The sequence below is a fragment of the Sitodiplosis mosellana genome, unplaced genomic scaffold, assembly GCF_009176505.1.
Source record: "Sitodiplosis mosellana isolate CC-2019 unplaced genomic scaffold, AAFC_SMos_1.0 Smas_scaffold_38, whole genome shotgun sequence".
Lineage (NCBI taxonomy): Eukaryota > Metazoa > Arthropoda > Insecta > Diptera > Cecidomyiidae > Sitodiplosis > Sitodiplosis mosellana.
This window is the reverse complement of record NW_022595280.1, coordinates 1,945,395-1,973,390: the sequence shown is the minus strand read 5'-3', so window position 1 is coordinate 1,973,390 and position 27,996 is coordinate 1,945,395. Positions and strand designations below refer to the sequence as shown.

The 27,996-nt window shown below is 39.9% G+C and overlaps 2 protein-coding genes across 3 annotated transcripts in view; both read left to right on the top strand.

Annotated features, from left to right (window-relative positions):
• The window catches only part of LOC129569614 (uncharacterized), a 154,062-nt gene that overhangs the window by 78,906 nt on the left and 47,160 nt on the right, over nt 1-27,996 (top strand). For both annotated transcript variants that reach the window (XM_055448652.1, XM_055448651.1), the window contains 31 exons: nt 3,826-3,969; nt 4,109-4,180; nt 4,779-5,873; nt 6,654-6,836; nt 6,998-7,489; nt 7,576-8,001; nt 8,107-8,298; nt 8,622-10,769; nt 11,182-11,487; nt 11,642-11,959; nt 12,521-12,844; nt 12,942-13,265; nt 13,570-13,887; nt 13,973-14,284; nt 14,542-14,859; nt 14,926-15,249; nt 15,469-15,789; nt 15,876-16,193; nt 16,576-16,899; nt 17,418-17,747; nt 17,969-18,277; nt 18,511-18,840; nt 19,025-19,255; nt 19,339-19,428; nt 19,739-20,050; nt 20,339-20,665; nt 21,422-22,306; nt 22,397-22,842; nt 22,974-24,888; nt 25,050-25,235; nt 25,320-25,730. In XM_055448652.1, coding sequence (XP_055304627.1) covers nt 3,826-3,969; nt 4,109-4,180; nt 4,779-5,873; nt 6,654-6,836; nt 6,998-7,489; nt 7,576-8,001; nt 8,107-8,298; nt 8,622-10,769; nt 11,182-11,487; nt 11,642-11,959; nt 12,521-12,844; nt 12,942-13,265; nt 13,570-13,887; nt 13,973-14,284; nt 14,542-14,859; nt 14,926-15,249; nt 15,469-15,789; nt 15,876-16,193; nt 16,576-16,899; nt 17,418-17,747; nt 17,969-18,277; nt 18,511-18,840; nt 19,025-19,255; nt 19,339-19,428; nt 19,739-20,050; nt 20,339-20,665; nt 21,422-22,306; nt 22,397-22,842; nt 22,974-24,888; nt 25,050-25,235; nt 25,320-25,730 — 14,031 coding nt within the window. The remainder of the gene's footprint in view (nt 1-3,825; nt 3,970-4,108; nt 4,181-4,778; nt 5,874-6,653; nt 6,837-6,997; nt 7,490-7,575; nt 8,002-8,106; nt 8,299-8,621; nt 10,770-11,181; nt 11,488-11,641; nt 11,960-12,520; nt 12,845-12,941; nt 13,266-13,569; nt 13,888-13,972; nt 14,285-14,541; nt 14,860-14,925; nt 15,250-15,468; nt 15,790-15,875; nt 16,194-16,575; nt 16,900-17,417; nt 17,748-17,968; nt 18,278-18,510; nt 18,841-19,024; nt 19,256-19,338; nt 19,429-19,738; nt 20,051-20,338; nt 20,666-21,421; nt 22,307-22,396; nt 22,843-22,973; nt 24,889-25,049; nt 25,236-25,319; nt 25,731-27,996) is intronic.
• LOC129569615 (mucin-2-like) lies at nt 49-2,621 on the top strand. The gene is made up of 2 exons (XM_055448653.1): nt 49-2,430; nt 2,500-2,621. The coding sequence occupies exons 1-2, from the start codon at nt 198-200 to the stop codon at nt 2,586-2,588; spliced, it is 2,322 nt and encodes a 773-aa protein (XP_055304628.1). The 5' UTR covers nt 49-197; the 3' UTR covers nt 2,589-2,621.

Here is a 27,996-nt window from a genome sequence, read left to right as displayed (position 1 = left end):
TTAGAACTAGTACTCTTGTTTCGAAAGAAACCACTCTTTCAAGCGATTTAAACGTTTCGTCGTCTACTCAATCTGTTGATCATGAAACCACATTGTTGCCAACAGAAAAGCCATTTGCCACAGAGCATAGCTCGTTTGCACCAACAGAGAGTGGAAGAACAACGAAATATTTCGATACCAAAACTGAACAATTTTCAATGAGTACCTCTGGTCCAAAGGAGACGACTCTTTCCAGTGAAGAAAAATTGTCAAAATCGACACAGTCAGTTGATCATGAAACAACAATGTCAATGCGTGAAATTGATGACGGAATCACGACTGTGCCTAGTAGTCAATCTACAGATGGTGTCGCAACCCAATCCACTTTAGAAAAGAAAACACATTATACAACTCAAATTATCGATCATGAAACGACTATGCTACCAACGGAGAAATCACTTGCTACTGAACATAGCTCCTTCAGTCCGACTGAAAGTGTCGAAACGACTAAATATTTCGATACAACCACGGAACAGTTCGAAACGAGCACTCACATTCCGAAAGCAACAACTCTTTCAAGTGAAGAAAGAACATCTCCAATCACTCAATCTATTGATCATGAAACTACAATACTGCCAACCGAGAGATCGTTTACTTCAGAGCACAGCTCATTCGCTCCCAATGAAAGAACCACTAAATTTATCGATACCACCACAACTTCTGGTGAAGATATATTGTCTCACAGCACTCAGTATTCCGTTCACGAAACCACTTTATTGCCAACAGAAAAGCCGTTTGATACTGAGCGAAGCTCAATTATTCCAAAGGAGAGTGGTCAAACGATTAAATCTGTTGAAAGAACCACAGAACAATTCACATCAAGTGGTTCTGCATCTGAAACAACAACTCCTGTGAGTGATGAAAAACTGCACTCGACCACACAGTCTATCGAAAGTGAGACTGTATCACAAAAAGAGAATGATTTTACAACTGAAAGTAGTTCATTTGCTCCAACAGAGAGTGGAAGAACAACAAAATATGTTGATACAACCACTGAACAGTTAGAAACGAGCAGTTCTAGTTCAATGGTAACAACGACTATTCCAAGTGAAGACAAATTTTCCACTACAACTCAATCAATCGATCATGAAACAACAATGTCAATGCGTGGAATTGATGATAGTTTTACAACAGTTTCTAGTAGTCAAACTACGGATGGTGTCACAACTCCATCTTCCATTACGAAATCAACTATGATTAGCGGTATTGACACTACCGTCATTCCCAGGGGAGGTCTACCAGATTCACTTGTCACTGAACGTGGTCATGAAACTTCAAGTGTAGTTACTTCATCTCCAATAATTACCACTACAATGAGTTCTGAGGTAGAATCTTCAACAAAGCATTTAGTCATTGATGAGAAATCTGCTACCAAAATTCCAATTACCACTTCGAAGTCTCAAGAGACAACTAAGCCTCATCCTGAACAGACGTTATCAGAATCAACGAAACAGCCAAAAGATCTGTTCTATAATACTCCAATGACAGAACGTATGACGACTTTGGCTTCACAAACGACAACAAACAAAGATTTGACTCAAGAAAATATGACATTGCCAAAAGAGACTAAATCTTTTGCTTATGACGTAACAACAACAGAAAGTTCAGTGACTGAACCAAGTTCAGGCACAAATCGAAGCTTAATTCCTTCATTGCGTCACGAAAACGAAGGTTTCGATGATCATTTGAGCACCTCAACAGGCTCAAGTGAAATTGAAAGTACGGAAAATATTGTGACGACGACAATGAAAGATTTCCGTTATTCTGGTGACGAAAGTCAACATCGAAAAATGACCGAAAACCCAATGTTTACTGATTCGACAACGCAGACGAGCAATGAATTTACGACACTTACAACGGAGCAATTTGTTCATGAAATAATGACCGAAGCGGCTCAAGCAGCTACGGACGATTATATCAGATCGTTCACTACTGAAATGACCACTCCATGTGATGAAACGACGGAAAGCAAACCAAACTATTCGACAAAAGTACCGGACACTATGGGAACAACTATTAACCCATTCACTGATCCAAAGACGTGGACCACAATTATTACAAGTGAAAAAATGACAACTAGTGATTTTACTACCTTTACCCCACAACGATTTGATACAACAACACCCGTTACAAACGAAACGATAAGCATCGACGAAACAACCACACCAATTTACAATTTAACGTCGCCGTCGTTCAATCAATCTTGTACGCATAATACTAATTGTACCGATACGGAAATGTGTATCAATTTCGAATGTGTTGATCCATGCTCCGTCTATAATCCCTGTATTCCAAATGTCCCATGCATTACGACCAATCACGAAATCCGTTGCCAGTGTGATGAAATTGCCCAAAATTCGACGTCAATAAAAGAATGCAAATCGAATCCAGGTAAAAAGAAAACAACAGGACATGTGTTCATTTACTAGTTGCATAAAAAACTTCACAAAACTTCTTTAGAAAAATGCGTCTTAGAAATCAAGCAAACAAAAAAAAATCAATCTGGAATCTCTTCTTGGTATTTGCCTGTATGCTATTTTATCAGCTGATGATAATTCCAAAGGCCCCCTCACATGAAACAGCCCACTGACGTAAAACCATGTGAATCATCAGTTTGAGCCAATATCATTCTTCTTTATTTTGTCTTCATTGCATCTCTGGTTTTTTTTATATATATCTTAGCCATTCAATGGAATTGAACGAAACAGTTTCTCAACTTCTGAGAGTCAAATAAAAACAAAACTATATATTTATTCTTATAGTTGGAATGAACACTGTGGCACACTTTGCGCTTCTCATTTTAGGGTGAAAATGTCATCTCTATTTGTTTATTTTCTCGGCATTTATTTGATTCATTCTTTTTATTCGACAGCAATTATATTCGCTTTCCTTTCTTTTGCCAACAAACAATATTTAAATAAATTCAGCAAATGATCAACGAACAACCAAACTGAACCAAAATAGACACTAACCGCAGCAAATCAGCTGCGGTCCGCATGTTTTAGTGAAGTTTTTTTTCTAAAACTCTGTCACTCTGATCTCGACCATACTTTGTAGAATTTTTCTTTCCTTAATTCTTCGGATCGGATCTTCATTCGATATTGCGCATGATGGACGAAAAAAACGATACTGCAAATGTCCATATATATTTTATATATACATACATTAGGGTTAGGTTAAATGGAGGTAAGTCACAAAATGTATATATATATATATATCACTGCGATGGATGATTTTGTTTTATACCGTGAAATTGTTCAAACTTTTTTGGTGTTGGTGTACAAAAAAAATTCATGCAAACCTATGGCTTTTTGGTGATGGTAACTTTGTAGCTTTGTACATAAATCGCACATATTTCATGGTATTTTATTTATCACTATCGAATGCATTTTTTTCTCGTAGCGGTACTTGTATTATATTCATATACCCAAAAAAAACTGTAAATAGTAGCGTGTATTTAGCGAGATTTTGTGTAGACATGTAAAGGAACACTACCAGTCTGTATTATTGTAAATAATAGAACTATTTGACTGAACAAATAATAATAAGACTCTCTTCTCTGACAACTAAACCGCCAAACTAAAATTGGCACAAACAGCGAGTCGACCTTTTAAATTTAACAACAACAACAGAAAAAAATCAAACAAAAATAACGCTAAAAACTGCGTTATTTGCAATTCCGATACTTCGGATTGTAATTTGACTATTATGCAGCTAATTTCATTTTTGCTGAATACATTCATTTTCGAATCGAAATTAATTGCATTTTTGATGTAAATTTTCCAGAAATTGGTTGCAAATCAAGCGTCGAATGTCCACATCAAAAGGCATGCATCAATTCATTGTGCGTTGATCCGTGTGCATATCATCAATGCGCGCCAAATCAAGATTGCCATGTGGATAACCATCAACCGGTCTGCGTTCATACAGGTAAGTTTCTTTGGGGATTGAGTTCGAAATTCTTTCTCTCAAGGGATTTCTCTGGTATTTTTCTATCTCTCGAAACAATGCACATTTTGAACCAAAAAAAAATGCACATGGATTGAACGACATCATCATAATTTTACAGGACGTGATCCATACGATTGTAGCCATTGCTCGGGAGGCGTTTGTGATGCAGTCACTGGCGCATGCGTTAAAGGTAATTTCGATCATTCATTGACAGGTGCAGCAGTTCTATTGTGTTTCAATTCAATTCAATTTTGATAATAAATTTCATCGAGGAATTAGGGATTTGTTCATCGAACACGCGATCGCGTGTTTTCATTCAATTTGAAATAGGGTTAGTGTAAATAAACACAAAAAAGGATGGCAAAATTCATCAAAAACACTTGCAAGTCGCAATGAACGTTTCAAGCATTTATTTATTTGTTGGGTGAAAAATTGTTTTTTGTTTGGCACCAATTCATATCAATTGAATTATACAAAAATTGCAATCAGTTTAAATTCAAATATCCCCCACCAACTCCCATCACGTGTTGATAAAATTCAAGATTTTTTTGTTTGTTCAGAATGAAAAAAAGAGCTATGCATGTTGTTCTCCATTTCATGTGAAGACAGTGTATATATTGTAGTATTTATCGATACACATTTAATGTCTAACCCTAAAGTGTTTGCACTGATTTTGTACATATCATTTCCATATTTGTTTTTGTTTTGTTAATCGTTCAATAATATAAATTTTAATGTTCATGTTTTATGAAAAACTTAAAACCCATTTACTTTGTGTGAATATTCAGCTGAAAATGCGACTAGGCTAACAACTAGCACACAGAAAACTCCAATCACACCTACTTTAAGTACTAGCAAAACGAATAACACAAGAGTTCCAAGCAAAGCAACACGAAAACCACCGTTTAGAACAACGACACCGAAACAAACGGAAAAAGACACGACAAAAGTGCCAACGGAAACCACAACAATTGAAGGAGGTGAAGATGTGACGACACAAGTGCCAATCACACAAGCGCCAGTAACCACGCCGTCGAAATACACAAGAAAACCACCAACCCGGACTACGACCGACCGAAGCGATGAAACAACAACGCAAGAAACGACAACGAAGAAATACGGAACAAAACCATCAACTCGGACTACGACCGAACGAAGCGATGAAACAACAACAATACAAGAAACGACGACAAAGAAATACGGAAGAAAACCATCGACACGAACAACAACCGAAGGAATTGAAGAAAAAACAACGCAAGAGCCAACTACTCCGAAATACGTTCAAAATACGACGAAAAAATCACCAACTGGAACAACAATTGAGGGAATTGAGGGAATTGATGAAGTAACCACTACGAAAACTACCACACCGAGATTCCCAAGTCAAGGAAAAGCTCCCTTCCAAACGACAACCGTCGAAGAAAGTGGTGAAACGACCACATTTAATCCATTGGGCAAAAATCCACGACTTAATGATAATGTCACGGACATAACAACTTCAGTGGATGATTTAACCACATTAATCAGTACAATGACTGATAGTTCGATCACTGAAGACACCACATTGCCCACAGAATCAACCGAGAAAACGACTAGAGGAGTAGGAATTGTAACGGAATCGACCAGCGTCGAAACCACATCAGTTGATGTTGGACGCATTTCGAATACGACCAAACCCATGGAAACAACCACTAACCAAATACTAACCGTAACCGAAGGCAAGAATATCACCACCACTATTGTGAGCGTATCACAAACGGCAAGAAAATTGTGCAAAACTAGAAAGGACTGCGCAACCAATGAATTCTGTGTTAAAAAACATTGTGTACGATTGTGTGAAACTAACGGTAACGTTACTAAAACCAGTGACGATTGCGTCAAAGGTACATGTGCAAATAATTATCAATTGATCATGCTATCACATCTGTCATTAAATCATATATATGAAAGAAAAATCTATTAAAACCTTCTATGTAAAACTTTTGCTGTAATCTGCTTCTGCTACTATTACTTTGCTGCTACTATGCTTAAAAACTCTTTGCTTTGTAAACAAAATTCAAATTAATAATTCTAATTTGAACTGACAAATATTTTTCGGCCGATTTGCTTAAATTAATTTATATTCTTAGTGCTTATTTCTGCTTAAGTTGTATCTTAGATGTAATGATTTCAAGGAATTATCGATCAAATTTCTCTCAAGATGGGGATATTTTTTATGGTTAAGATAATTTATATCATACAATTGTCATTATTAAGTGCCATTTTTTTTCTAGCTTTCGAAAGGGCTTTCAAAAAATTATTATATACTGTTATTGCGTATATAATTTCTGCAAATCGACTAGAATTTTTTTCTTCAAATCGATTCGGGGTTGTTGTTTTGTAAATTTTTGCTGAATAGTTTTTTTTCCGTTCATTTTGTATACATTTTGCTATTGGTTTATTCATCACTGGATTCAATCAACAAGGCGTACAATTGTTGACCTATATTTTCTCCACATTTTATTTTTGACACAATTCCACCATTCTACACATTGTACCATAAATTGAATTTTTTTGTAAATAACACCGATTGCATATCAAAATGTCTTGTTTTTTCTTTCACATTCGCACCTGAAAAAATAAAAAAAAACAATCAAACAAATCCCCCAAAAACGCACGCACAGTCCAATGCACACGCAACGAAGATTGTTCTCTAGCTGAAGCATGCATCGATGGAGCTTGTCGCCATCCGTGCGAAGTTCGCAACCCATGCGCACCAAACGCAGCCTGTGTCAATGTGAACCACGGCAGCGATTGCAGTTGCATCGAAGGATTTGCTGGCAATGGCTATGTTTCATGCGAACCGGGTGAGTTTTTGCAAATGACAACACATTCCTCATTTTGCATTCGGGCACTAGCGTCATTATAATCGATAAAAATGTTTGAATAATTTTCACGAATAATAATATTCAAAATATTTCCGAAATTTATTAAAATCAAATTTCAAATGATTTTCTTTTTGCGCCAGTTTATGGATATCAACCGATTTGTCAATACAACGAAGACTGTCCACCAAACAAATTATGCGATCGATTGAATAGACGTTGTATCAACCCTTGCACAGTCGATTCGTGCGGTGATAATGCCGAATGTACGCCAGTAAATCATGGCATTGAGTGTACGTGCCGAAATGGTTTCATTGGAAATGCATACATCGAATGTACCAGACTTCAAGGTTGCCGAACCGATTCCGAATGTGCATCGAGCGAAGCATGTGTCAACGGTCAATGTGGTTCACCATGCCAGTGCGGTATTTCGGCTCTGTGCGAAGTTGTGAACCATCGACCAATTTGCAAATGTCCAAACGGATACTCAGGCGATCCAAGAATTGGTTGTAATCCACCATCGAATGCATGCGAACCGAACCCATGTGGATTGAACGCCATGTGCGAATTGGATCGAGGAAATCCAATTTGCTTCTGTCCAAAGGGTCTCACTGGAAATCCATTCAAAAATTGCAGTACGTATACGTGTGGAATGTATTTTGCATTCATTTAAATATTATTTTCATGTGAACTAATCGCTAGAAATTGTTTCTGTTAATAGTTCCAGAAGGTGATGAATGCCATCCAAATGTCTGTGGTGAAAACAGTGGATGTCGTGTTGTCAATGATACTCCAGTTTGCTTCTGTTTGCCAGAATTTGAAGGAAGTCCACCAGCTGTGCCATGTCAACCACCAAAAGATGCTTGCTCAGTCTCATCATGCGGACCAAATACACAATGTACTCGTTTGGCGAATGGAGTCGCTAAATGCACATGTTTACCAGGTTATATCGAAAGCCCGAACACAATTCGTGGATGCGTTGAGCCGAAGAGCGCTTGCGAACCATTCCCTTGTGGTTTTGGAGCTTCTTGCGATGTTGCACGAAACCCAGTTTGCTATTGCCCAGAAGGAACAATTGGAAATCCATTCAAACAATGTAAACCACCAGTTATTGTTAAAGAACTGTGCAAACCAGGAGTATGTGGACGTAAGTAATATTTTGACTATTATAATTACTTGAGAAATGAAAAAAAAACATTTCACTTCGAATTAAAACTGCAATGACAAAAAATTATATTTTCCATCAAAACAGCAAATGCCGATTGTTACGTTGCAAATGGTCGTGAACAGTGCTTCTGTCGCGCCGGATTCACTGGAGATGCATACAGTGGTTGTCATGAGCCACCACGATCGGTTTGCGAACCAAATCCATGTGCTCCAAACGGTCTCTGTCTCATTCAAGAGAACGGTGAACCAATTTGCTACTGTCCACCTGGAATGGGAGGTAAGAGAGAAAAGAGAATCTTTTACTTGCAATCGTTTTTCATTTTGCATTGATTATCTCTTCCATTTATTTCATAAAGACAATAAGCAGGTAAAAAAATAATCTGAAAACTTCTAATGAGTAAAATCACTTTTACTGACAGACAATTTATGTCATTTTATTTGGATCATTGATTTGGATTATGATTCGTTACAATTTGGTTTCAGTTCCAATTATAACCAATTAAGATTCGATTAAGGATTTAAATATCAATAATTTGTTTTGATGTGTTGATCGAAAGTCCCTCTTTAATAATTCACAATTCAATTCATTTATTGCTATAGGTGATCCAACAACTGAAGGATGCCACGGCTACGAATGTCATGCCGACAGTGATTGTTCTGAATTCCATGCTTGCTTAGGATTCAGATGTCACGACCCATGCCCAGGATCATGCGGAATCGGCGCAAGTTGCAAAGTTGAGAGACACCATCCAGTATGCTATTGTGATAATGGTTTAGAAGGTGATCCACTAGTTAGATGTTATGTGCAAGATGAGGAACCAAAGAAATCACCTTGCTGGCCATCTCCGTGTGGTGTGGGAGCACAGTGTAGTGTATTGAATGATAGAGCTGTTTGCTCATGCCTACCCGATTACATTGGAGATCCACAAACTGGATGCCATGCTGAGTGTGTAATCAATTCAGATTGTCCGGCTCAGAAGGCTTGTATCAACAAACACTGTGAGAATCCATGCCAGGCATCAACGTGCGGTGTCAACGCTGAGTGTCGTGTCTACGATCACACTGCAAACTGTTACTGCCGAGATGGTTTCATGGGCGATGCTTTTATTCACTGCTTACCAAGTCAACCATTGAGAAATGTCACTGCCAATCCATGTGTGCCATCACCATGTTCGCCGGAAAGCGTATGTCATGTATATGGCAACGTAGCCGTCTGTGATGTATGTTCAAATGTAGATGGATACAACAATCCTGGATGTCGACCGGAGTGTTTGTCAAACAGCGATTGTGGATTCAGTCGAGCTTGTATCAATCAACGTTGTTTGGATCCGTGTGTTGGAACATGCGGACAAAATGCCATTTGCACAGTTGTGAATCATAATCCAATTTGCTCGTGCCCACAAGGACTTTATGGCAACCCATTTGAACATTGTTCAGTGTCAATTCAACCGATTCCACATGTGCCAGCTAGCTGCGATTCAACCCAATGTGGACCGAACACCGAGTGCAGAGAACATAACGGGATCCTCGCTTGTGTTTGCCAGAGAGGTTATTTCGGTGATCCATTGATGGGATGCCGACCAGAATGTGTTGTAAATCCAGACTGTCCATTGGATCGATCGTGTGAAGGTCAAAAATGCGTCAATCCTTGCGAGCATGCATGCGGCAGAGGTGCTTTATGCCAAGTTGTGAATCATGCTGCAGTTTGTTTCTGCCCAGAAGATCATACCGGAGATGCGCTCGTATCGTGTACACCATACATTCGACCGCAGATACCCATCGATGATAGCCGTCCGCCATTGAATCTGTGTGATCCATCGCCGTGCGGCCCCAACAGTCGTTGCTTGATTTCACCAACTGGTCATGGTGCGGTTTGTTCATGTTTGCCTGGCTACAGAGGCAATGCACCAGCTTGTACACCAGAATGCGTCAGTCATTCTGAATGTCCATCGAACAAAGCATGCGTTAACTTGAAGTGTGTCAATCCATGCGTTGGTGGAGTTTGCGGTGTTGGAGCACGTTGCGAAGTAATCAATCACAATCCAATTTGTAGTTGTGCTCCGGGCGAAACCGGAAATCCATTTGAATCGTGCCATTTAGTTCGGATTGAAGAGGTGCCAGAACCACGACACCCGTGTTCACCATCGCCGTGTGGCCCATTCTCGATTTGCCAAGTGAAACAAGGCCATCCAGTTTGCTCGTGCGTTGAAAATTACACCGGCCATCCGCCATACTGTCGTCCGCAGTGTGTATTGAATAATGACTGTCCTCATGACAAGGCTTGCATCAGAGAACGATGCGAAAATCCATGCGCAAACACATGCGGAGCAAACGCTGAATGCCATGTCGTTGCTCATTCAGCGTTCTGTAACTGTTTGCCAGGCTTCAGAGGTGATGCTTTCACCGGATGTACATTAGAATCCGTCGAAAGAATTCCACTTGATCCATGTTTCCCATCGCGATGCGGAGAAAATTCAATTTGTACCGTGGAAAATGGCATCGGCAAATGTAGTTGTATTCCACCATACATTGGAGATGCTTACGGTGCCGGATGCCGACCGGAATGTGTATACAATTCCGATTGTGCCAGTGGAATGGCTTGCATCCGACAGCATTGCAGAGATCCATGCCCAGGTGTTTGTGGTCCTTCGGCTGAGTGTAGCGTTGTCAATCACGTTCCAGTTTGTACATGCCCAAGAAACTATGAAGGTAATCCATTTACCGGTTGCAGAGTAATTCCACGGAAACGTAAGTATTTTTTTTTAAATTTTGATTTTTATTCAATTTGTTTTCCATTATTTTCGTATGGAAATTAAACATATGCATCCCGTGTGAAATATTTGTGACTGACTAGCCAGCCGTCTAATTTCGGACTTTTTGGCTGACTATCAGTAACTAAAAGTGATTATCTCGAACAAAATATTCGACTGTAGTCAACTTCAGTTATAGTCATCTAGTAGCCAAAAAGTCCGAAATTAGACGGCTGGCTGAAAGAATAACTAAAAGTGATTGTTTCTATACAACATTCTTGAATTCAATCAACTTAGCCAGTTTTAGTTATTTGCAGCTACATACAACTGAATGACTGTCAGTCACTTTATTTGCACACGGGATATAGAAGATGAACTTTTTTCAAACAAAATTTTTTGTTCTTCAATAGCTGATATACCACCGAATCCATGCGAGCCCAGCCCATGCGGAAGCCATAGCATTTGTCGTGTCATTGGTGAACGTCCAACATGCTCGTGCCAATCAGATTTTGTGGGTAATCCACCAAATTGTCGACCGGAATGTGTTACCAGCAGCGAATGTCTTCAACACGAGGCCTGTATTAATCAAAAGTGCAGAGATCCATGCGAAGGAACGTGCGGTCTTAATGCAGAGTGTAGAGTGATCAATCACAATCCAATCTGTGGCTGCCCAAGAGACTTCATTGGAGATCCATTTGAACAATGCATACCGAGACGTGAGATAGACCATTAATTTTATATTTGAGAAAAAAATAATCGAATTCTTGCTTTTATTAACATAAATTCGCCAAACAAGAATTGCATCATTTCCCTTTTGGAAATTAAACTATTTTATTCACATTAACTAATCACAACATCACATTTCCACAGCATATGATACACCACCAGAAACAAATCCATGTTTGTCTGGTGCTTGTGGTCCAAATTCAGAGTGTCACGTAGTAGAAGGTCGTGCAGTGTGCTCATGTGCCCTTGGTATGCTTGGTGCACCACCAAATTGCCGACCCGAATGTGTGATTCATCAAGAGTGTCCTTCGAATCGTGCTTGTATTGCTCAGCAATGTCAAGATCCTTGCTACGGCTCGTGCGGATTCAATGCAAGATGTACGACGCAAAATCATCAACCAATTTGCTCATGCATTGAAGGATTTGAAGGTGACCCATATGCAAGTTGCACTCCACGTCAAAGTGAGTACATTTTTTCCTTTTTCTTGGGCTATTTGTTGGTATTTTTCCAAAAAAAAAAGAAAGTTAAATGGAAATATTTTGAACTGTTTTTTATTATCATAGATTTTTCACCTGTTTTCACTGTATTTTCGCACCATTTACTTGATCAAACGGGATGAATCGAGTGTTTGAAAGTGTGCAAAAAATTCAATGAAACTACAAACAATCAATCGCTTTCATTTTAAATACATTTGTGATTGCTCCAAATAAATTGACTTATCTTGGATGAATCATTGAATTTCGTGCATACTTTCAACTCGAACGAGTATTTCTAGCATAAATGCAATCTTTTGTAAATTTTATATTTCCGCATGAAAAAAATGAGCAAACTTTTCAGATAGCAATCGCAAGATCATCAGACAGACAGGATCTCATGTTATCTATAGTTTAGTTTTAAGTGTATTGCATGTGTAAATAGCTCTTTCTTCACACCTATTTTTTCTATTTCTTTTTCTTTTATATATATATTTTGTCCACTCTCTTCAACTTCTATTTCGTGCTTGCTTATTATTGGTGCGGTAGTTGTCTTGTATACGCCACTGGATGTGTGTTCGAGTACGCCATGTGGCGCGAACGCGGTGTGTAGAGAACATAATGGTGTTGGTTCGTGTACTTGCATGCAAGACTATTTCGGTGATCCTTACTTTGGCTGCAAGCCGGAATGCTTACAAAGCTTTGATTGTCCATGTAATTTTGCCTGTATCAATGCCAAGTGTGTCGATCCGTGTGAAAATGCGTGCGGCATGAATGCCGAATGTTCCGTCGTCAATCATGCTCCAATGTGCTATTGCATCCCTGGCTATACTGGAAACGCTCTGTTCGGTTGCCATCCGATTCCAGATAATTGTAAGTCGTGGTCATCGTGGGTGTTTTTTTTTCTACGCGATATTTGAATGGTATACGTAATTGTTTGTTTGTTTGTTTGTTTTTTTCAATTCAAAAGCATATTTGCCGTTACCAAAAGACAATCCATGTGTACCATCACCATGTGGGTTGTACAGCGATTGTCATGTTGTTGAAAATCATCCAGTTTGCTCTTGTCTAGCTGGTTACTTGGGGGCACCACCGGATTGTCATCCAGAATGTATGATCAGCGCTCAATGTCCATTTGACAGAGCCTGTATTAATCAACAATGCGTCGATCCTTGTCCGGGTATTTGCGGTTTGAGCGCTATGTGCCGTGCTGTGAACCATAATCCAATTTGTTCATGTTCTCCGGGTTTTACCGGTGATCCGTTCACTCGTTGTGTCCCTATTCCAGAGCCGAGTAAGTCACGCGTTCAGAAAATTGAAAGATGCTACATTTTTTCCATCTTTGGCACATAAATCGGGAATTTTTGTATTGATGTAAAGCCAAAAAGCCTCAAATTTAGATTCGTATTAGATTTGGAAATAATGGTCCTGAAAAGTTTATTGTTTTATTGTTGAGAACTCGAAAAGTTCAATTATTTGTTCAAAAAGCCACCAGAGAAAAGATTCATTTTGCAAATAATGGTTGCATCTTTCAATTGCCTATGAATCCGTTGACTCTTTCGATCAGTAAAATAACATTCGATTTCCTACGATCTCAGTTTATCCAATTGCTGTTCTAAATCCATGCGATGGTAATATATGTGGACCAAATGCCGTATGCAGAGTTCATAATTCTCAAGCCGTTTGTTCGTGTTTGCCAAATTACATCGGTCGGCCACCAAATTGCCGACCAGAGTGTATCATGGATGAAGACTGCTCAACAACGTTGGCTTGCGTATGTGACAAATGCAAAAATCCATGTGAGGGAACTTGTGGGCCCAATGCTCACTGCACAGTTCTATATCACAGAGCGCACTGCATTTGCAACGGTGGTTTCACTGGCGACCCGTTCACCGGATGTAGTCAGATCATTCTATGTAAGAATCTATTCCAATATCTGCGTTGGTTTCGTTTTGAACAATTTTTACTCACATCTTCTGTTGTACATTCCTGAACAATAAGACGAAGAACCATCTCAGCCTTGCCATCCATCACCCTGTGGAGTTAATGCATTATGCGAACAACGCAATGACGTTGGGTCATGTAAATGTGTACCTGAATATTATGGTGATCCGTATGTTGAATGCCGACCTGAATGTGTTTCAAATTCTGAATGTCCATCGAATCGTGCTTGCATAAACAACAAATGCCAACATCCATGTCCGGGAACATGTGGCGAGCTCGCCTTCTGTCATATCATCAATCATTCGCCAATTTGTAGTTGTCTTGAAGGTTATATCGGTAATCCGCTAGTCGCTTGTGCTTTGCCACCGGGTAAGATGTCGTTCAGACAGGCATAACTGCTTTGCAAATGATGCACAATTGACGTTGGGCTGATGAAGACCAATTGGTTTTTGAACTATTTCAAAATAAATTCAACTTCAATTCTTATCGAAAAATTTGAGATTTTCGCCTTTTTCCATATCTTCGTCGATTGAGTATCATTTCAAAGAGTTATTCCCCTCTTTCGCTGTTTTCCTTCAGTTCACTCTTCTAATCGAAAAATCTTCGTCTCTGATACAAAAATCCAGTTCAAGCCACTCCAATCGAAACGCCTTGTTCGCCAACGCCGTGCGGTTTTAACAGTCAATGTCGTGAGCTCGATAATCACGCTGTATGCAGTTGTTTACCGGATATGATCGGTGCACCACCAAATTGTCGTCCAGAATGTTTGGTCAGTTCTGAATGTGCTCTCGATAGATCGTGCATCAATCAAAAATGCAAAAATCCATGCGAAGGAGTTTGTGGATTGAATGCAAGATGTCAAGTGGTTAATCATAATGCAATTTGTAGCTGTGAGCTAGGTTACAGTGGCGATCCATTTGTTAGATGTATCAAAGAAGAAATACGTAAGAACAATCGAAATTCGCTCAACGTCGAATGGCAATTCAAAACCTCTATAAATCGTTTGTTAGGTCATCCAATTGTACCAATCACGCCGATTGCTGGCTGTGTCCCAACGCCGTGCGGCCCCAATTCGCAGTGCCGAGAAGTCGGCGAAACACCCGTATGTTCATGCTTGCCAAATTATATCGGAAGAGCGCCAAATTGTCGACCTGAATGTGTTACCAATTCGGAATGTTCACGAAATTTGGCTTGCTTAAATGAACGTTGTGTCGATCCTTGTATTGGTGTTTGCTCATCTCAAGCCACCTGCAATGTTTATAATCACCAACCGATCTGTCGATGCCCCGATGGGTATACTGGCGATCCATTCGTCGCTTGCGCTCCGATTCCAAGTAATTGAAAATAACAAATGAACTTGTTTGGAACGGCAAGAGAAGCTATTGGTAGGGGAATGGGAATTAGAAAAAAAGTCAATGTCGTCTTTCTAATGGAAAATTGCATCTGGTTGAATTACATTATGGTTTCTTCTGCTGTGCCAAATGGTTCATTCGTTATTTACTCCTTTCGTCGTTTCGAATTTGGAAATTCACGTTGCCTTGCCATTGTTTTAGTTTATCACGAGCCAGAGGTGACTGCTTGTCAAGCCAGTCCATGCGGAATCAATGCTGAGTGCCATGAACGAAACAACGCTGGTGCATGTACTTGTTTGCCAGAATATTATGGTGATCCATACGTTGAATGTCGGCCAGAATGTGTGATGAATAGCGATTGTCCAAAGACGAAATCTTGTTTCAATCTAAAATGTGTTGATCCATGCGTCGGAGTTTGTTCATCGAATGCTGAATGTTTCGTTGTAAATCATTCGCCGTTGTGCACTTGTTCGTCGGGATATACTGGAAATCCATCGATTGGTTGCTATGAAATTCCAAGACGTACGTTTTTGCTTCACATTCAAATTGATCTTCGTTGGTTCTCGTTTTCACCATTGACTAATGTTGTTTGTCCTTTGTCAAATTAGTACCTGAAAAGCCAGAGGTTCAGTTGTGCCACCCATCGCCGTGTGGACCTTACAGTCAATGTAAAGAGATAAACGATCATGCGATTTGTTCGTGTCTTGAAAATTACATTGGCAGTCCGCCAGCTTGCCGGCCCGAGTGTACAATCAATTCCGATTGTTTGCCCGATCGAGCGTGTATAAATCATAAGTGCGTCGATGCTTGTGCTTCTTGTCCGTGCGGTGATCAGGCTCGTTGTCATGCTATCAATCACAATCCTATCTGTAGTTGTCCTTTGGGTTATACGGGTGATCCATTTGTTCGATGCACTCCTGAAGAGAGTAAGCTTTCTCCGGCACTTTCACACATTTGCATTTGGTTTGGGGATGCGTTGCAAGTTTTTTTTTCTCTGAATAGCTCCATCGCGTGTTGGAAGCGATAGTTCATGATTTGATGTTTTCACCGTTTTTTTTTCTTCGTTTTTTGAGTGATGAACACTTTTTTTTTTGCAAAATCACACACAGTTTTCGCGCTTTTCAAACAATGCACTTCAAACACAATGCAAACGTGTTAAACGCTGTATATATTTCTATTAGCTTTGCGGCTTTTCTATTTTAGAGCATGTTTTTATTTAAGTATTTTGCTTTCTTTTTTCCAATTTCTTTTTCTATTGTACAAATACAAATGTCTACAATCTATCAAAATGTAAACACACCTATGTAGAACGACCTGTGTATGTTGAGCCGGAACGGCCAAAATGTGTGCCAAATCCGTGCGGACCATTTTCACAGTGTCGCGAAATTGGTTCGACCGCTGTATGCTCATGTTTGCCGAATTACATTGGACGCGCGCCAAACTGTCGTCCCGAGTGCACTTCGAATTCGGAGTGTGCGGCAAACCGAGCATGCATCAACGAACGCTGTAATGATCCGTGTCCGGGCAGCTGTGGTATTTCAGCATACTGTAGCGTTTTAAATCACTCACCTGTATGTACTTGCGATAGTGGTTATACGGGTGATCCATTCTCTGGATGTTATCCAATACCAAGTAAGAATTTTAGTTTTAGTGCGCATGCAAATAGCTTTTTGTCTAACTCTTGTATTTCGTTTCTTACTTACTAATCGTGTATTTAAACTGAAATTTAGCATTTAGTATACATATATCGCACATATTTAGTCCGTAGCTCGTGTAAATATTTATTCTTTTCGTTCATAATTTGTTAAGTTGACTATGCACTTTTAATAATTTTTAACTATTTCTTAAGCCTTTTCTTCAATATGCTTTGTTCTCCATGCATGGCTTTTGCTTTTCCAAATTTTTCTGCATTTACTCTTCAAAATTCGGAAACACTATTTTTTTCTCGATATCAAAAACCAATTTTTTAGATACCTGGGCAAAAAAAAACAGATTTGTTTATGAAATTCTTGATCGATTAACCAGTTGCGATATTTTATTGAATATTTTTCTTGTGCGCGTGAAAATTAATGGCTTGTTTGTCCTTGTCTGCGTTTTTCTTTAAAAAAAAAACGAATATTTCTTACCAAATTATCATTCATTTTCAACAGTCATTCGCGACGAAGTTCAACATCCCTGTGCACCAAATCCATGCGGTGCTAACGCTGAATGTATTGAGAAGAGCGGTGCTGGTGCATGCAAATGCTTGCCGGAATATTTCGGCGATCCATACAGTGGTTGTCGACCACAATGCGTTATAAACAGCGATTGCCCCAGCCATTTGGCTTGTCTCAATAATAAATGCAAAGATCCCTGCCCCGGTGTATGTGCATTGAACGCTGAATGTCGCGTTGCTAACCATGTACCAACTTGCCATTGTATGATTGGCTACGTAGGAAATCCATTGACTGGATGCCATAGAGAAGAACAACCTCCAATTAGTAAGACATCGTCCCAATAATGAACCGTCTTCGGAATTTTCACTTGAAAGAGTTAACCAAATTTCAGTATTATTCTCCAATTTTGATCAAATAACCATATTTTTATGCATATTCTTCGTCATTTTCTTCACACTTCCTCACTCTCATTGTGAAACTCTTTCAAGTGGAAATGTTCTCGCTTGAACTCTTTCATTACAACGAATTTTTGAATTCCCAATTAGAACACCACGATGTTACCGAATTGTGCCAACCAAACCCGTGCGGTTTGAATAGTCAGTGCCGTGTTGTGAGCGAGCATGTGGTTTGCTCATGTTTACCAGGTTTCATTGGCAGTGCACCAAATTGCCGACCTGAATGTATGATTAGTGCCGAATGTGCACAGAATCGAGCCTGTATAAATAGTAAATGTGTTGATCCGTGCATTGGCACATGTGGACAACACGCCCGATGCCATGTCGTTAATCACAATCCAATCTGTTCATGTTCGCCTGGTTATACTGGTGATCCTTTCATTCGCTGTGTAGTACAACGTAAGTGCATGCCCGTGCAGCAATTTATACTTTGGAAAAATATTCAATCTAAGCAAAAGCTCAAATTAGTATTGAGTGTGTAGAGTATAAAATTTGATTGATTGTTTTCACGCAGTATAAAAAGCTGTTAGTTCCTTTCCTGCTCTCAAATTTGCATGATGAACTCTATTTGTAAATTGCTATTTTTCTTTGCTCCTCTGTACTCTCTCTCTCTCTATCTGAATATACTGTAGCAACAGCTGTAGTTACACCAAGACCAAGCGGAAATCCTTGTATCAACAATCCCTGCGGTCCGTTTAGTCAGTGCCGCGCTGTCGGTGATACGCCTGCATGTTCATGTTTACCTAATTACGTTGGACGGGCGCCAAACTGTCGACCCGAGTGCATTCACTCGGCCGAATGCCCGGCCAATTTAGCATGTATAAATGAGCGGTGTGGCGACCCATGTGTGGGTGCATGTGGTATACATACATTCTGTACGGTTATAAATCACAATTCTATCTGTCAGTGTGATCATGGTTTCACTGGCGATCCATTCTCGGGTTGTACAGAAATTCCTAAATGTAAGACTCCTCTCTACTATTATTTTATACATTTATTCATTCATTGCTTTTTCTGCTTCTTATTTCGACAAATTTTCCCATTTCGGAATGAAAATTATTCAATACATCATATTTTCGTCATTTTTCTTCGATCACCGATTGAATAATCACATTCTAAAAAAAATGTTCGAATTGAATTCCCCAGTGCCATCGCTACCACCAAAGAGCCCATGTTCACCTTCGCCATGCGGAGCTAATGCCATTTGCAAAGAACAGAATGACGTTGGTTCATGCACTTGCTTACCAGAATACTATGGAGATCCATACACTGGATGTAGACCAGAATGTGTACAAAATTCCGAATGTGATCAATCGAAAGCCTGCGTAAATAATAAATGCAAAGATCCATGCCCCGGCGTTTGCCCAGTCAATGCGAGTAAGTCGCACGTCACAAGCGTGTTGTTGATGACGTCGTCATCGTTTGCAAACGAATTTGAAATTTCCTTTGTTTGTTTTTAGTTTGTACGGTTCGAAATCATGCACCAAATTGCTTCTGTGATAACGGTTTCACCGGAAATCCGGCTATCTCTTGTACTCCAATCGAAATCCGTAAGTTTCCAATTCTGGAACCAAAAACCAAATTGTGCTCTTCTGAATTTCGTCATTTCAAAATTCGACTTTTGTCTCAACTTGAAATTGCTGTGATTTGATGCAGCTTCAAATTCCCTCATTTCGTTTTCTCCATGGTTTATGTGTAACATGTGAACGAAAAACGCAAACGTTATGCTACCTCAAATCATTGGTTTGACTTGTTGATAACAACGGCTCAATTGAATGGCTCGAATTCAGAAGAGAAGAAAAAAATTGTATAAACGAGATGAGCCTAACCGGAATTTGTAAATATGATTATCCTTTATAGCAACGACTCCACCTCAAATATGTTCTCCCAATGTCTGCGGACCATACAGTATTTGCCATGAAAAGAATCAGCATCCAGTGTGCTCATGCCAACCGGGCTACATTGGAATGCCACCAAATTGTAGAGCCGAATGTGTTGTTAGTTCCGACTGTCCTCAAGATAAAGCATGCTATAATCAAAAATGTGGCAATCCATGTACACCCGGAACGTGTGCCCATAATGCCATTTGCAAAGTAGTCAACCATAATCCAATCTGTAGCTGCTCCAAAGGTTTCACTGGTAACCCATTCGAACAATGCATTCAAATCCAAAGTAAGATCAGTCAGCCACCCTGTCCGTCCTTTGTATAATTTCTCAAATCAATTTCCGATTTTGTGAATAGAGTTCTGCGAATAGGATCACTTTCGAAAGAGTTTTGAGAAATGTGTGCTTTTGAGAATCTTTCCTCTTCATCGAGCTATCACCCTAGAAATTGTCCATAAAAGAAACAGAACTTAAAACGCAGAACTTTAATCACATTTTCGTCGAAAAAAAAGTCGGATTGATTTAAAAATTGACGTGAATTCCCTTGAATAACTCCCCCAATTCTCCATTTTGTAGCCAATTATACTCAAAGAGATGATCTAAACCCTTGTTTAAACAATCCATGTGGACCGAATTCGCAATGCCGTGTTATTGGAAATCAGGGCGCTTGTTCATGTTTACCGAATTATTTAGGACGGCCGCCAAATTGCCGGCCCGAATGCACATCAAATGAAGAATGTGCCAGCAACAAAGCATGTATAAATGACCGTTGCATCGATCCATGCATAGGCAAATGCGGTGAAAACGCCGTTTGTAATGTAGTTAAACATAATGCTGAATGTAATTGCATTTCTGGATACGAAGGCGATGCATTTACACGATGTACAGTAATCGTTGTTCCATGTAAGAACCTTAATACGTAATTTTTTCCCTAAACATATCCCTCCTAAGAAAATGCGATCGTATTCGATGATTAATATTCTATTTGAACCGATTGACCTATCAAAACGAAATATTCAATTTTCGAATACGATTGAGCACAGCTTAAAATATCGTCAACGAACGGCAATAATTGTTTATCATCATTTTAACCAATATAATTCAATGTTTGGAACAATGATTGATTCCATCAAATCGCTAACCCAACCATTTTTAAATTCCTAAACAATAATAATTTAATACGTGTATGTAAATTATCAATGTAAAATAACACCGTTCGCTGACGTTTTTAAGCGTTTTAGTTTAGTAATGTGTAAATACACAATTTCAAAATGGGTATTGTGTAGTATCACAAAGCAAAAAAATGGTTTGTATGACATCACTGCAAAAAGATCTGCTCTGTAAATATTTAAAGTAATTTGTTGAATCAAATTTTTTTTTTTGGTATTTTAGCAATTTTCGGATAATTTGTACTATATAGAACACATGTAAATATAAACCGAACAAAATGATAGAACAAATTGCAACAAAATGCATGTAATATGTAAAGTTTGGAATCCTTTTTTTCTATTACACTGGATTGGAATTGATATTTTATTTTAAATTTTGGCTTGGACTTTTCGATATTTGAAGGCAGATTTTTTTACATTTTCATTGCCAATGAAAATGTTTGGTTGGGTAAATTCGATACTAATAAATGTGTTTTCCACAATGAAATAGTACCAGTTGAACCGGAATCAACGCCATGCCAACCATCGCCGTGTGGAATTAATGCGGAGTGTCGTGAACGAAATGGTGCCGGTGCATGTTATTGCTTGCCTGGTTTCGATATGGGCAATCCATACGACAAGGAGCGCGGATGTCATCGTGAGTGTGAAATCAATGAAGATTGTGATGGCCGAGCGGCTTGTGTTCGATACAAGTGCGTTGATCCTTGCATTGGCATTTGCGGAACATACGCATTGTGCCATGTTGCAAATCACATTCCAACCTGTACTTGCCCGGACGGTTTAACGGGGGATCCATTCTTGGAATGCCGAGAAATACCAACAAAACGACCCGAAGAACGCAAATTCCCATGTTCACCATCACCGTGCGGACCGAACTCGAATTGCCGTGATAATGCTGGACAAGCTGTGTGCTCTTGTGCATCTGGTTTCATTGGTACACCGCCAAAATGTCGACCAGAATGTGTTGTAAATAGTGAATGTCCATCGGATAGAGCTTGCATCCATCAGAAATGTGCTGATCCATGCCCGAATTCGTGCGGTATTGGCTCAGTTTGTCACTCAAACAACCACAATCCAATTTGTGCTTGTCCGAACGGCTTCACCGGTGATCCATTCAAACAATGTACGCGAATCCAGAAAATCGAACCAATACCAACAGAACCACCACCAACATGCACACCGTCGCCGTGTGGACCCAATTCAAAGTGTCAAATGATCTCCGGTAGTCCAGCATGCTCATGTTTGGAAAATTACATTGGAATGCCACCGAATTGTCGGCCAGAATGTGTTCTTAACAGCGAATGCCCCGGTCAACAGGCATGTATTCAACAAAGATGCAAAGATCCATGCCCTGGATCATGTGGATTTGAAGCAAGTAAGTAAAGACATATATTTCACAGAGACATGTATATATATAAACATATTTTTAATATATGTTCGTCAAATTTAAATGTTTTCTTTTCAGCTTGCCATGTCTTGAATCATGTTCCGATCTGTACATGTAATGATGGATATGAAGGTGATCCATTCGTGCAATGCAAACCGATAGTACATGTTGAACCGCCTACAGAACAGAGAGATTTCTGCAGTGAACAGCCATGTGGACCAAATGCTGAATGTATTGGCAATGAATGTAGATGTATTGCCGAATATCAAGGAAATCCATACGAAGGATGCCGACCGGAGTGCACGAATAATGCAGAATGTAGTCGAGATCGAGCTTGTTTGCGCTATAAATGCATCAATCCATGTGTTGGAACATGCGGTCAGAATGCTTTATGCGAAGTTGTGAATCATATTCCAATTTGCACTTGCCCACAGGGATACACGGGAGATCCATTCACAAACTGCCATCCAGATGTGGTTCCAACACCGCCAATTGGCGACGTTTGCAATCCATCACCATGCGGGGTAATTTTAACTTGTTCAAACTTTGAACCATTATTACCAAATAAAATATTATATAAAATTGTTTTGGTCAATTCGTTTGATTTCTAAAAGCAAAATACTCATTGATTTCCCTTCATATCTTCATTAAACAGGCAAACAGTCGATGTCGCGATGTCAGCGATCATGCGGTGTGCTCATGTTTACCAGGATTCATTGGTACGTCGCCACAATGTCGTCCAGAATGTGTTGTTTCTTCGGAATGTGCACCAACGCAGGCCTGTATCAATCAGAAATGTATTAATCCCTGCATTGGAACTTGTGGCGTAAATGCAAGATGTGAAGTGATCAATCACTCGCCAATTTGTAGTTGTAAACCTGGTGAAACAGGAGATCCGTTCCGAAGTTGTACACCCGTACGACATGACGAAGAGCCACATGAAAGGGTAAATCCATGTTTGGCTGATCCATGCCAAGATCGATGCAATCCATGTGGTTCGAACAGCAAATGCCACGCAGTTGGTGAGACCGCATCATGTCAATGCATCAGCGGTTACATTGGACAACCACCGAATTGCAGACCAGAATGTGTGATCAATGCCGATTGTCCAGCTCAATTGGCATGTATAAATAAAAAGTGCCAGAATCCGTGCGAAGGATCATGTGGTACGGGAGCCGAATGCCATGTTATTAGTCATACCGTTTCATGTGTTTGTCCAACTGGTCATACTGGCAATCCATTTGTTCAGTGTATCATTCAAGAACACGAAGAAATCAATCCATGCGAACCAAGCCCGTGCGCATCGAACGCTGAATGCATTCATCGCAATAATGTTGGCGCTTGTCGCTGTATCGAAGGCTATCATGGAAATCCATACGAAGGATGTCGACCAGAATGTGTGCTCGCATCGGATTGTCCATCGGATAAGGCTTGCATAAATCAAAAATGCCGAGATCCATGCCCGGGCGTGTGCGGACAGAATGCCGAATGTGCACCAGTCAATCATGTGCCAACATGCACTTGCCACAATGGTTTCACCGGTGATCCATTCACAGCTTGTCAACGATATGAAGAACCAGTACCACAAGTACCAATTGACGTATGCCGTCCCTCACCTTGTGGCCCCAACAGCATATGCCATGAAGTGAATGGTGTTGCGGTTTGTTCATGTGTCGATCAATACATTGGAACTCCACCAAATTGTCGACCGGAATGTACAGCCAACTCCGAGTGCCCATCAAACAAAGCGTGCCATAAATTCAAATGCTCCAACCCGTGTGTTGGAACGTGTGGCGTCGGAGCAAACTGTCAAGTAATCAATCACAATCCGATTTGCAGTTGCCCATCGAATTTGATTGGAGATCCATTCGTTAGATGTTATCCAAAACCACCAGAAGTTGAACCAGCTCCAAGACCAGCCTCACACCCATGTTTCCCTTCGCCATGTGGAAATTTCGCGGAATGTCGACCGATCAATGATCGGCCATCATGCTCATGCTTACCAAATTACTTTGGCTCACCGCCAAATTGCCGACCCGAATGTGTGGTCAATACTGATTGTCCGTCAGATAAATCGTGTATTGCTGAACGTTGTCGCAATCCATGCGAAGGATCATGTGGCTTCAATTCAGAGTGCCGTATTCAAAATCATATTCCGATTTGTACATGCCGAAGTGGTTTTACCGGCGATCCATTCACACAGTGCATTGAAATCTACGAACCACCAAAAGAACGTCCACCACCATATAGCCCATGTGATCCAAACCCATGCGGAAGCAATGCCTTGTGCGACAATGCTGTTTGCACTTGCGTAAAGGATTATCATGGTGATCCGTATGTCGGTTGCCGACCAGAATGCACAATGAACACGGAATGTAGCCCGAACAAAGCGTGCATCAATAACAAATGTGTTGATCCATGTCCAGGCACATGTGGAACTCAAGCCATTTGCGATGTTTCAAATCATATCCCAAGCTGCGCTTGTCCACCAGGATTTACTGGCAATCCATTCGTTGCTTGCAAAATAAGACCCGATGACACACCGCTAGATCTTTGCAATCCAAATCCATGTAAGTCATTGTGACTCATTTGAATTCATTACAAAATCTTTGCACTTGAGAAAAGGAAATTTAACCAAATAATTGTCCGATTTTGTCAAAACAAATATTTTGAATCTTTGTCGAATTCTAATAACATGTTTCAAAACTGAATCACATTCATTTTCCAACAGGTGGATTGAATTCCGTTTGCCGTGTTGCAAATGGTGTGGCTGTGTGCGCTTGTCAATCAAATATGATTGGTGCGCCACCAAACTGCAAGCCAGAATGTGTTGTTACAGCCGAATGTGATTTACAGAGAGCTTGTGTCAATCAAAAATGTGTTGATCCTTGCATCGGAACGTGCGGTCAATATGCTGGTGAGTTTTTAAAGCAATTATTCATTTTATTCTTTTATGAAAATGATTCATGAATTAATTGTGTGGCTTTTCCCCTCTCTTCAGAATGCCAAGTAATCAATCATAGACCGATCTGTAGTTGTGCAGCTCGCCTCACTGGTGATCCATTTACTCGATGCTATGAACCACTTCCACCACCACCTGATAAGCCTATCAATTCGTGCATACCGACACCATGCGGACCCCATTCAGAGTGTAAGGTCATCAACGAAAGTCCAGCCTGTTCATGTTTGCCAACATACCTGGGATCACCGCCAAATTGTCGTCCAGAATGTTCGATAAACTCCGAGTGTCCAGCTCATCAGGCCTGTATGAATCTAAAATGTGTTGATCCATGCCCAGGATCATGTGGTATCAATACACAGTGCACCGTAATCAATCATACGCCATCATGTACATGTGATAATCAATACACCGGAGATCCATTCCAAGGTTGTGTGCGGATTCCAGTGCAAGGTAAGTACCCCGTTTTTTTTCATTCACTTGCGCGTAACATCGCTGAAATGCCTTCTATTAAAACAACGGAAACACTTCTCACGCGGGAAGTTTCAGTACAAATAATAATGCACTCAAATGCAATTTTAATTCAAAAAAGCTTCGCTTATGGAATTTAAATGAGGAAACGGATCTCATCACCGATTTAAAACCAAAGAAAAAAGACTGATATGTGTATATATTAGGTTTAAGTGGATTTTTTTAAATTTTAAGTGCAATTTTAATCAAATGCACAATCTAAAATATTTCTCACTACGACGACATTTTTTGTCCGTTATGAAATACTTGAACACAATCTGAACTAAAAAAATGTTTAAACAAAAATCCGTGATACTTGTAATGAATAACAACATTGGGTCTCAAAGTCTCTTCTTTTATCTTGTCTAAATGAAGCAAACCTAAAACTCTCTAATGGCAACTGTGAACCAATCCTAAAAACCACCACCACAATAATCAACCGCAACTCACTCGCTTTCCGTGAATTAACCAATCCAAATTTTTGTGAAATTTGAAAAATTGAATACTGATCCTTAAATTCCAGCCGATCCAATTCGAGAACAATTGAATCCTTGCGTCCCAAGCCCATGTGCCGCGAACGCTGTTTGCCGTGAACAAAACGGTGCAGGCTCGTGTCAATGTTTACCTGACTATTATGGCAATCCATACGAAGGCTGTCGGCCAGAGTGTGTTGTTAACTCAGATTGCCCATCGAACCGAGCCTGTGTTAGAAATAAATGCCAAGATCCATGCCCAGGTGTGTGCACTCAAAACGCTGAATGCCGAGTTGTCAATCACTTGGCATCGTGTACCTGTAGAATTGGTTATACGGGAGATCCTTATAGTCACTGTCGTTTTATTGAACATGAACGTAAGTCTTGCGAAATGTGAAACTCAATCTTGAAATCAAATCGTCAGAAAAGCTCACTGTTTCAAAAATAACTGGTCCGCCTTCGAATCAATAACAACTCGAAATGCAAACTGTCTAATTCAACTCACTAACGAATAATCACAATATTTTTTTTTCATTTTGTCTCGTCTTGAAATTTGGTGTCTCTCCTTTTCCAAATACAATTAACCGATCACAAAATTTCCCCTAATTTTCGTTCTGTTGCGATTTGATTGATGCTAATCTGTCCCATATTTTAAATCACCCAAAATACTTCCCCCTTTGGATAAATAGCGGCGAAAGTTGTTGATGAATGTCAACAAAATCCGTGCGGCCATGGCTGCAATCCTTGTGGCGCGAACAGTCAATGCAGAAGTAATAATGGAGTGCCGATTTGCATATGCTCGCCTGGTTTCATTGGAAGCTCTCCAAATTGCAGGCCAGAATGTGTTGTTTCATCTGAGTGTCCACTTGATAAAGCTTGTGTTAATTATAAATGCGTTAGCCCTTGCGCATCAAACGTTTGCGGAACGAATGCTGAATGCCGAGTTAATAACCACAGCCCGATATGTACATGCAGAAATGGTAACACAGGAAATCCATTCACTATTTGTAGCCCGATTCCACCACGTATGTTCTCCCCCGTGAATGATAAAACATTTTACCTTTCATTCGATATATCCTCAATTTACTCTCTCGTCTATACTAAATTTTAGCTCCAAGAGATACACCAGTCGCACAACCGGCTCACAACCCATGCTATCCTAATCCATGCGGACAGTACTCACAATGCCAAGCAATTGGCGACTATCCGCAATGCTCTTGTTTGCCAAGTTATTATGGAACACCACCAAATTGCCACCACGAATGTGTTCTAAATAATGAGTGTCCAAGTAACAAAGCATGTGTGCGAAACCATTGTATCGATCCATGCCCTGGCTCTTGCGCGTATCGAGCTCAATGCAGCGTCGTTAACCACATTCCTGTTTGTACCTGTCTTGAAGGCTTTACTGGAAACGCATTCGATCGATGCGATCCAATCTCACCGAAATGTAATTTCACTTTTGTCTTGTATACATGACGATTTTTCAGCGATTAGTTGAAATAAGCTCGAAAAACACCAAGGAAAGGATTTTTCGCTTATATATAATATGACTTTGAATGGGTTTAGCTTGAGCTTGTTTCAAAATTTCTCGCTGAAAATTTTCATTGTATCGTCTTGCCTTATCCAAGAAAACCCATGCTCAATGGAAGCTAATCTAAATTTTATCCCATCAAAAGATGAACCTCCTCAAGACAGATGCAATCCCAACCCTTGTGCAGGAAATGCTCAATGCAATG